Here is an 11,090-nt window from a genome sequence, read left to right as displayed (position 1 = left end):
GTTGCCTCTGCGCATGCTGCGGATGTCAACAGAATGGGGGAGGGGCGTGGAGGAGGGGAGGCAGCAGCATGAATCTGTGACAGTCAAGTCTTTCATTAATCTAGGGCGTTTCTGTATCCACTCTGTATTTATTGAAGTGTCTACAGTTTTTTTCAAGCGCTATTCTAGGAAATGGAGATCTAGTAGAAAACCACTGCCCAGTCTTTTTTTTTTTTTTTTTTTTGGCCAGTCCTGGGCTTGAGGTCAGGGCCTGAGCACTGTCCTTGGGCGTTCCTCAAGGCTAGTGTTCTACCCTGAGCCACCACACCATTTCTGGCTTTTTCTATGTATGTGATACTGAGGAATTGAACCCGGGTCTTCGTGCATGCTAGGCAGGCATTCTACTACTAGGCCAAACTCCCAGCCCCTGCCCAGTCTTTTCTAGTGGAGACAATGTGTAGTGAGACAGTTGTTAATAAGAAATACAGAGCAAATGTAAAGGAAAACGTCCACTGGAACGTTTTGAGCCAGGATACTTTTGTTCTTTTACTCTTTTACGATCTGTTGTTTGTGTTCTAGGCACAGTAGCCACGTAGGAAAGATGGGAGAAGAAGCCAATGATGATAAGAAGCCAACGACTAAATTCGAACTAGAGCGGGAAACAGAGCTTCGGTTTGAGGTGGAGGCATCTCAGTCCGTACAGTTGGAGTTGCTCGTTGGCATGGCGGAGATCTTTGGCACAGAGCTGACCCGAAACAAGAAATTTACGTTTGATGCCGGAGCCAAGGTGGCTGTTTTCACTTGGCATGGCTGTTCTCTGCAACTGAGTGGTCGCACCGAGGTGGCATACGTCTCTAAGGACACTCCTATGTTGCTTTACCTCAACACTCACACGGCCTTGGAGCAGATGCGGAGGCAGGCAGAAAAGGAAGAAGAACGAGGCCCACGAGTGATGGTGGTGGGCCCTACTGACGTGGGGAAGTCCACAGTTTGTCGCCTGCTGCTCAACTACGCCGTGCGTTTGGGCCGGCGCCCTACTTACGTGGAGCTGGACGTTGGCCAGGGCTCTGTGTCTATCCCCGGTACCATGGGGGCCCTTTACATCGAGCGGCCAGCAGATGTTGAAGAAGGTTTCTCCATCCAGGCCCCTCTGGTCTATCACTTTGGGTCCACTACTCCCGGCACCAATATCAAGCTTTATAACAAGGTAAGAGTTAAGGTGGATAGCAGGGTTGCTAATCAGGATAGGATGTTTCATCTGCATTCATTGCTTATTTTCTGTTTTCTTTCTTTCCCTCCCTCCCTCCCTCCTCTCTCTCTCTCTCTCTCTCTCTCTCTCTCTCTCTCTCTCTCTCTCTCTCTCTCTCTCTCTCTCTCTCTCTCTCTTTCTTTGTGTGTGGTCTTGGGGCTTGAACTCTGGGCCTAAGTGCTTTCCCCTGAGCTCTTCAGCTAGCACTCTACCACTTGAGCCACAGTGCCCCTTTTGTTTCTTTGGTGGTTAATTGGAGATAAGAACCTCTGTCCTGGGCCGGGAGTTTGGCCTAGTGGTTAAAGTGCTTGCCTAGCATGCATGAAGACCCGGGTTCAATTCCTCGGTACCACATACATAGAAAAAAGCCGGAAGTGGTGCTGAGGCTCAAGTGGTAGAGCTCTAGCCTTGAGAAAGTCCAAAGACAGTGCTCAGGCCCTGAGCTCAAGCCCAGGACTGGCAGGAAAAAAAAAAAAGAACCTCTGTCCTCAGATCTCAGCCTCCTCAGTAGCTACAATTACCGATGTGAGCCACCAGCACCCAGTGGGTTGCTTCTTTTCTTCTTCTTCTTCTTCTTCTTCTTCTTCTTCTTCTTCTTCTTCTTCTTCTTCTTCTTCTTCTTCTTCTAATTCTTCTTCTTCTTCTTCTTTTTCTTCTTCTTCTTCTTTCTTCTTTGCGGGTTGCTTCTTTTCTTCTTCTTCTTCTTCTTCTTTCTTCTTTCTTCTTTCTTCTTCTTCTTTCTTCTTTCTCCTTCTTGTATTTTTACCTGCATGGTATTATTGGTACTTTATTTTAGAAATGGTGACTGCAAATACAGGTTTGGAGTTCCACTTTGTGGATTTATTCTGAGTAATTTATTAAATATCTACAAATGATGTAAAACAGGAAGTAGAAACAATATAAGATTAAATCCAAATCCAGGGCCTTGGAGGCTCACCCCTGTAATCCTAGCTACTCAGGAGGCTGAGATCTGAGGATGGAGGTTCAAAGCCAGCCCGGGCACTAAAATAATCACTGTGAGAAAAGGGGAAGTAGGGATGTGTCTCAAGGGGTAGGACGGTAGCCTTGCGCTGAAGAGCTCAGGGACAGTGCTCAGGACCAGAGTTCAAGTTCCTTGATCTGCCAAAAGAAAAAAGAAATTATGCTCTACTGTGTGAAAATCACAGACATTAAGAATATCATTTTTTTGTGGTGGCATGTGCCTGTAATCCCATCTAAAGAGAGGCTGAGATAAGAAGATCAGAAGCTGGAGGCCAGCCTGGACTATATATAGCAAGACATGCCTGAAAACAAAACAAAACAGCTGGTGCTGATCATTCATACCTATAATCATAGCTACTCAGGAGGTTCTGAGATCTGAGGATTGAAGTTGAAAGCCAGTTCAAAGCCAGCCCAGGAAGAAAAGTCCTCGAGACTTACTTATTTCCAATAAACTAAGAAAACGGTAGAAGTGGAAGAGCACTAGCCTTGAGCAAAAAGAAGCTTAGGGACAGGGTCCAGGCCCTGCAGTCAAATCCCAGGATTGGCAGAGACACACCAAATAGGCTAGCTGGGTGCTGGTGGCTCATGCCTCTAATCCTAGCTACCCAAGATCTGAGGATCAAGGTTCAGAGCTAGCCAGGCAGAAAAGCCCCCTTGAGACTCTTGTCTCCAATTAACTACTCAAAAACCAGAAGTGGTGCTGTGGCTGAAAGTGGTAGAGTTCTATCCTTGAGCACAGGCTGGAGGCTCAGGGACAGCATTCAGGCCCTGAGTTCAAGCCCTACAACTGACCAAAAAAAGAAAAGACTATGCAAAAGGATACTTACTAAAAATCATTTGGATCACTTGGAATGATCAGGCAAGAACATTGAGAATTTGAAGATACATGGGCTCATATAGTGAAACTTATCTCAAAAGTAAACAAGATTAGGGGTTGGGTTATGTTTGTCTGTGTGAGGCTCTGGGTTAGATCCTCAACACTGAATAAATTATTTTTCTCATACCTAATATCCTTTATATGAAAGTTTTATTTCATTTTGTCCTTCTTTTCCATTCTTTTTCAGATCACATCACGCCTAGCAGATGTGTTCAACCAAAGGTGTGAGGTGAACCGAAGGGCATCTGTGAGCGGCTGTGTCATTAATACCTGTGGCTGGGTCAAAGGCTCTGGCTACCAGGCCTTGGTGCATGCAGCTTCAGCTTTTGAAGTGGATGTGGTTGTGGTTCTGGATCAAGAACGACTATACAATGAACTGAAACGGGACTTGCCTCACTTCGTACGCACCGTCCTGCTCCCGAAATCAGGAGGCGTGGTAGAGCGCTCCAAGGACTTCAGGCGGGAATGTAGAGATGAACGTATCCGCGAGTATTTCTATGGATTCCGGGGCTGTTTTTACCCCCACGCTTTTAATGTCAAGTTTTCAGATGTGAAGATTTACAAAGTTGGGGCACCTACCATCCCAGACTCCTGTTTACCTTTAGGCATGTCTCAGGAAGACAATCAGCTCAAGCTGGTGCCTGTCACTCCTGGCCGAGATATGGTGCACCATCTACTGAGTGTTAGCACTGCTGAGGGTACAGAGGAGAACCTTTCAGAGACCAGTGTGGCTGGCTTCATTGTGGTGACCAGCGTGGATCTGGAACATCAAGTGTTTACTGTCCTGTCTCCAGCCCCCCGTCCATTGCCAAAGAACTTCCTCCTGATCATGGATATTCGATTCATGGATCTCAAGTAGGGTCAGCAGGAATCCCTGTCTTCCAGGGCATGGACATGTAGCCATCATCAAGAGCAGATGGGCTGAGAGATGATCTGTCAGGCCAACTGACCAGAAAACTGGATTCCTTTATTTTCTTAGATCACCTAATATGTTACTTTGAACATTGGAGAATTCCATTTTTCTCTGGGCTACCATGTGGATATATTCACATTAAAACTATTTTAATAAATGGTTGTCATATCACGTTATGTGTAATTTTAAGATGTTTGATTTTTCCCCCCAAATAATATACAAACCCTATGATTTACTGCTAAAAATCCTTAAAGGAGGAACACCAAGCTTCTGCTTGTGAGCCAAATGAGTTTTCATGATGGTTTCTTCTTCCTCTGCCTTTAGTTGATAAATCATCATCGCAGTGCTGGGATTACGGAGAGGAGTTAAAAGGATAATCCTGGGATGAGGTCAAAATCCAGTTTCCTCCCTGTTGCATTATCTTTCCTGTTTTTCTGATTGGAATGAGGTCCTAAGTCAAAGTGTTTCTCAAACCTTTAGGTGGCTTATAAGAAAGGAAATTGAAGAGGAAATATAAAGGGCTGAGGTTGTACTGTGGTTCAGTGGTGAAATGCTTTTGGCTAGCATGCTCAAGGCCCTGGGTTTGACCCCTACCAGTACAAATATATAACACACTAATTGTCATTTCCTTTTTTTTTGGTGGTAGTGCTGAGGTTTGGACTCAAGGCTTCCAGGTTGCTTGGCTTGCTTGGTTCACACTCTAGCATTTGAGCTATAATCCTACTCTGGCATTTTGTTGTATCATTCAAGATGGAGTCTCTTGGATTTTTCTCCTTCAAACCTCAGTCCAAATCTCAGCCTCCTGAGTAGTTAGGATTGCATGCATGAGCTACCAGTGCCCTGATTCTTTTTGTTTTGTGCCTTGAACTCATGGCCTGGGCACTGTCCCTGAACTTTGTGTTTAAGGCTAGTGCTCTGCCACTTGAGCTACAGTGTCATTTCTGGCCCTTTCTGAGTACAGTAGTAAGAGTCTGGCAATCATATCTCAGCTTCCTGAGTAGTTAGGATTACAGGTGTAAGTCATTTGCATCAAGCAGTATTTATACTTTAAAAAAGAATTTTTTTTTTGCTAGTCCTGGGGTTTGCACTCAGGGCCTAGGCACTGTCCTTGGACACTTTTTGCTCAAGGTTAATTCTGCCACTTGAGCCATAGCGCCACTTTCAACATTTTCTCTGTATTTGGGACTGAGGAATCAAACCCAGGGCTTTGTGCATGCTAGGCGAGCATTCTACCACTAGACCACACTTCCAGCCCAGCCCAGTTCGCCCCCCTCCCCCACTGGTTTAAATGCCACAAAGCACATTTTTCTTTGATGAGATAAGGGAAAAGTGACTGTGGCTGGTCCCTTGTAAGCATGAGAAAATGAAAGTTAAAGGGATTTGAGAAAGAACAAATTGCACTTGAAAAAGATTAGGTAGCAGTGCACTGGTGGTTCAGTCCTGTAATTCAAGCTATTCAGGCGGCTGAAATCTGAGGATTGCAGTTAGAGTTGCGGTTCGAAGCCAGCCTGAGAACGAAAATCCATGAGACAGCTCCAATTAATCACAGAAAAAGCTGGAAGTGGCATTGTGGCTCAAGTGGTAGATTGCTAGCCTTGAGCACAGGCTCAGGGACAGGGCCCAGGTCTTGAGTTTATGCCTCAGAATGGAAAAAAAAATAATCAGGTATTGCTTGATATTTACATCAAAGTAATTTATTTCTAGCAGAAAGTTTTCAATATCCTTTTAGTCAACATTTTACTCTGGCCTTTTCATGTGAGGTCGGCAGTTTGTTATTTTTTTTTTTTGCCAGTCCTGGGGCTTGAACTCAGGGCCTGAGCACTGTCCTTGTACTTTCTCAAGGCTAGCACTCTACCACTTGAGCCTCAACACCACTTCTGGCTTTTTTTTATGTATGTGGTACCAAGGAATCGAACCCGGGTCTTCGTGCATGCTAGGCAAGCCTTTACCACTAGATTAGAGCTCTACTACTTGAGCCACAGTACCACTTTCAGCTTTTTTTTATGTATAGGTACCAAGGAATCAAACCCAGGCCTTCGTGCATGCTAGGCAAGCACTCTACCACTAGGCCAAACTCCTGGCACCAGTTTGTCTTTTATTTATTTATTTATTTATGTATTTTGTGGGTGATGGGGCTTGAACTCGGCCTGGGTGCTGTCCCTGAGCTCTTCAGCTCAAGGCTACCACTCTACCCTTGAGCCAAGTCCCATTTCCCATTTTCTAGAGGTTAATTGGAGATTAGAGTCTCAGATCCGTTTGTGCCTGGGCTGGCTTTGAACCTTGATCCTCAGATCTCAACCTCCTGAGTAGCTAGGATTACAGGCATGAGCCACCGCGCCTGACTTAAGTCTTTTAAGACCATTTTTATTATAAATGTGATGTAGAAAAGGGGTACAGGTTACATAAGTCTAGTGAGGTTTGCATATTTTTAGTGAGCTTTGCTTAGGGAAGTTTTCTGAAACCCCTGAGCAGTTTGTTTTTCTTTTGCCAGAGCTGGAGCTTGAACTCAGGGCCTGAGCACTGTCCTTGGGCCTTCCTCAAGGCTAGAGCTCTACCACTTTAGCCATGGCACCACTTCTGGCTTTTTCTGTGTATGTGGTATTGAGGAATTGAATCCAGGGTTTCATGCATGCTAGGCAAGCACTCTACCACTAGGCCAAACTTCCTAGCCCATGCAGTTTAAACTGAATGTTTTACTTATAGATCCTTTTCAGGATATACTTTGCATGATCCTAAGAAAACTAAACAATAAAATGAATCTAGGACAGGGAATGTGACTTCTTTGCCTTGAGCAAAAGAAGCTCAGACAGTGCCTAGGGTCTGAGTTCAAGTCACAGGACTGGCAAACAAAACAAAACACTAACTTTGGATAATGACTCTCTGTTAGGGCTCATTCAGCTAAAACAGAAGCTGGCAACCCAGTTGCCTAATGTTCCTAATAACGCAAAGGTGTTTAGTAGCTGGCTGGATGAAGGCCTTTTCTGTTTAACACTGTCCAGCCAAAAGACTATCCTTATTAGTCAGGTGCCACTGGCTCAGGCCTGTAGTCCTACTCAAAAGGCTGATATCTGAGAATTGCAGTTTGAAGACAGCTGGAACAGGAAAAGTCTGTGAAACTCTTATCTCCAATTAACCATCAAAAAGCTGGAAGTAGATGTGGTTTAAGTGACAGAGCACCAGCCTTCAGTGGAAAAGCTGAGGGAGAGTTCCAGGCTTTGAGTTGAAGACTCAAGCCTCAATACCATCTTAAAAAATACATGAATAAATAGATAAATAGGAAAGAAAAAAAGCTGATGCGGGGGAAGGGGCCCTGGTGAATAGAAAATGACAGGATGAATTTGAGAGGGACATGTGTACATGTATGGAAATGTCACAATGAAGACATCCCCCTTTATACAACTAGAGTATGCTAATGAAAAATGCCTAGTTTGGGACTAGGGGTGTAGCCTATTGGTAGAGTGCTTGCCTAGCATGTACAAAGAAAGCTCTAGGTTTGATTCCTCAGTATCATATACACACAAAAAGTCAGAAGCAGTGCTGTGGCTCAAGTGGCAGAGAGCTAGCCTTGAGAAAAAAGTGTCCAAGGACAGTGTCCAGGCCTTGAGTTCAAGCCCCAGGCCTGCCCCCCCCCAAAAAAAATGGTAGTTTGCAATTACCCTGAGCATCATAACCCAAGATATGATAAGAATACTTGCACAGCCATGTTCATCGCTGCACTATTCACAATAGCCAATCGATGGAAACAAACTGGAAGACCCACTACAGATGAATGGGTACAAAAAAATGTGGTATGTCTACACAATGGAATTTTACATAGCCACCAGACAAGATAAAACAATGGCATTCGCTGGGAAGTAGATGGAACTAGAGCAGATCATGTTGAGTGAGGTAAGCCAAGACCAAAGGAACAAAAGGCGCATGGTCTCCTTGATACGTGAATATTAGATCCAAACAATACAAGAATGATGACTCAATACTCAGGTATTCAAGGTCATTGACATGAACTTTATACATATGTCTATGATGGGATATATTCTATAGACATTGATAGATTGATATGGATTTATGACAAAGACTTAGCTTAATTTTAATTTATGTGCCAGTGGAATTTATGTGAAGTGGTGCTGTGGTTCAAGGAGTAGGGTGATAGCCTTGAGGGGAAGATCTCAGGGACAGCGCCCAGCCCCAGAGTTCAAGTCCCACGACTGACAAAAATAAATAAAATTTGTATGCCAGTGATTGCCTATAGGGATTCCATTCTTGAATACTTGTTTGTTAAACTTGATATTTGAAATACAATGTAAAAATCAGTGTTAATAAAAATATTTTAATAAAAAATGCCTACTTTGTGGAATGGAGGAAATGAATTTAAAATTTAAGAAAAATATCCAACAGGAAAATAGAATTGGACTTGCAAGTAGAAAAGACTATAAAATAAATATCCTAGCTACTTAAGTCTATATTTCTTTTTTTTTTTTTTTTTTTTTTTGCCAGTCCTGGGCTTGAGCTCAGGGCCTAAGCACTGTCCTTGGACTTTCTCAAGGCTAGAGCTCTACCACTTGAGCCTCAGCACCACTTCCGGCTTTTTTTTCTATGTATGTGGTACCGAGGAATCGAACCCGGGTCTTCATGCATGCTAGGCAAGCACTTTAACCACTAGGCCAAACTCCCGGCCCTTAAGTCTATATTTCATATGACCTCAAAGTTTAAAAAGTGAGAAAAAATTACGTTGCAATCAATGGTGTATGAAATCGGTAGCAAGAATGAACTAGAACTGTTAATATGGAACATTTTGGGGGGCGGGAGAGAAGGAACCAGATAGAACATAGTTTAGGAAGATTTTTTTTTTTTTTCTCATTTCCCTTGGTTAAAGTCTCAGAACTAGTTAAACCATCAACATTTGAAACCAAACTTGAGAACACAGGGTTTAGGATCACATTTGAGATCTGTGAGAGACCTCGGGCTGCAGAAGTAGCTGGCAGGCCACTTTTTTTTTTTTTTTTTTTTAAAGAGCTAGTTATTATGTAAGAGGGCTGCTTTCAAATGAGAAATGACCAGGAGCTGAAAGAGGAGAGAACGTGTGGCTTCGCTGCTGGGTCCAGCGCTGTCATGGGCTAATTAGGACGACATGGATCGCTGTGATCTAGGGAGGGAGCCAGCCAGCAGCTCGCCAGGGACAGGAGCTGCTCCAGTGAAGCTTCTCAGCCTGTGTTCTGCACAGTGGAGGAGGTCAGGGAAGCGGGCGTCCATTCCCGGTGGCGCAGTGGGGAGCCGGGGGCCGCCACCCATCTCGGATGGCGAAGAGACCTCGAGGTGGGCACAACGATCCCCCCCCCGCCCCCCCGGGCCCTCACCCTCTGCCCTTCATCTTCCTCACCAGATCTGGGGCAGGACCTCGGTTCTACACACAGGCTGTGCTAGGGCGGAGCCCCAAACATGTAGTAGCCACAGTCCCCAGACTACGCCATCACCCAGCGAATCTGTCGGGACAAGGGAACTTGTCCGACTGAAGACTTCTCCAACAAAACTATTTTAATAAAGTTTTAGCTATTAAAAAAAAGAAGAAAGGAAAAAAAAAATAGGGGGCGGAGTGAAGCCAATTGAGTCTCACACGATTGGCCAGCGCTTGAAGGGGCGTAGCAGGAAGATGATGAGACCTGTCGCTGATTGGTTATGTCAGAAGTCAGTCTGGACCGTACCACTCCACACAGAGGGGATGTCGTAAATTCGAGAAGGCAGCTGCTTGCTGTTGAATACCGCCCAGTACACACGCATAATCTTTTTCCGGAGGTTTTGTTTTCTGTTTGGATACAGCAGGAATAGAAAATAGGACCAAGGGGTCTCGCCTGGACGTTCCCTCACTCTCGACCCCTGCGCAGTTGGCCAAGTCTTCCTCCTGGTCGTCAGCGGAACCCGGAGGCCTTACGCGCGCGTCCCCGCGCCACCCCCTACTTTCCACCGCGTACGTAGGGGCGGGCGCTGTGCTCCCCGCAGCCAATCAAAACGCGGGGTCGCCGCGGTCGCTCGGGTTCGCGCGCACGTCCCAGAGCGGCGTGGGAGTGGGGGGTGGTGGGTGAATGGGTGTGTGAGCGGGGGCGGGCGCGGCGGCGCAAGCCGCATGAATGAGAGGAACGTGCCCCGCTCGAGACGTCGCGCGCTCCCGAGCTAAGGAGCCAATGGGATTGCCGGAAGGGCTCGAGACCCGGCACTGAGGCAACGGTCGCGCGCCTGCTCGAAGACGAGCGTCGGCGGGCCGGGAGCGCGCGGGAGCGGGGCGGGCGTGGAGCGTGCGGGGGCCGCGCGCTGCCTCTGCGAGGCCGGACGGCACTGCCGGGAGGCGACGGCGGCGGCGGCGGCGGTGGTAGCGGCGGCGGCGGCGACAACGACGGCGCTGGTGACGGACACCGTGCTGGGGGGGGGTGAGTACCGGAGACACCGGCCCCTGCGGAACCGGAAGTGCTGGGCCACTGAGGTGGGAGGGGAGAGTGACCTCTAGGGAAGGGGGACCAAGGAGGGAGAGGAGGTTAAGGCCCCATCCCTTCTCCGGGCCGGGGTTGTCCGACTGGCCGCGGCGGCAGGACCCGAGGGCCCCGAAACTGACGACGAGCGGAGACCGGCGACCCCAGGGCCGCCTGGAGTCGGAACGGGGCTGCCCGGCTCCAGACCGGCTCCTCGGCCGGGGACCTGGCACCCGGCCGCCGCCCCTTCCGCGGCCGGCCCGAGAGCTGACCCCCCGCAGTCCGCTCTCCGGGTCCCGCCGGGTCCGGCCGGGCCCCGGCGCTGTCCGTTCCGTCCTTTCCGGCACGGCGCCGGTCAGCTCTGCCCCATCCGTGGATTCTCCTTTGCCCCGGCTCCGGGGTGGACACGGGGTGCTTTTTCCCTTCGCCCCCCCCCCCCCCACCACCGCGGCGACTTCATCCTCTTTACCCACTCTCTCCCCTCCACCCGCGTCCTCCTCCGGCTCCCACTAAGCTGCGTGCTCCCCGATTTCAGTACTTTTATGTCTGTCTGTCTGTCTGTCTGTTTGTCTATCTATCTATCTATCTATTTATCTATCTATCTATCTATCTATCTATCTATCTATCTATCTG

The 11,090-nt window shown here is 47.4% G+C and overlaps 1 protein-coding gene across 1 annotated transcript; it reads left to right on the top strand.

Moving 5' to 3' along the window:
* Positions 1–326: 326 nt before the first annotated feature.
* Positions 327–4,175, top strand: Clp1 (cleavage factor polyribonucleotide kinase subunit 1). The gene is made up of 2 exons (XM_090348740.1): positions 327–1,186; positions 3,274–4,175. The coding sequence occupies exons 1-2, from the start codon at positions 581–583 to the stop codon at positions 3,943–3,945; spliced, it is 1,278 nt and encodes a 425-aa protein (XP_090204866.1). The 5' UTR covers positions 327–580; the 3' UTR covers positions 3,946–4,175.
* Positions 4,176–11,090: the final 6,915 nt, after the last annotated feature.

Source organism: Megascapheus bottae, chromosome 16, assembly GCF_031878675.1.
Source record: "Megascapheus bottae isolate mThoBot1 chromosome 16, mThoBot2.hap1, whole genome shotgun sequence".
NCBI lineage: Eukaryota > Metazoa > Chordata > Mammalia > Rodentia > Geomyidae > Megascapheus > Megascapheus bottae.
Note: the sequence above shows the minus strand (reverse complement) of the source record. Positions and strands in the feature narration are given on the sequence as shown.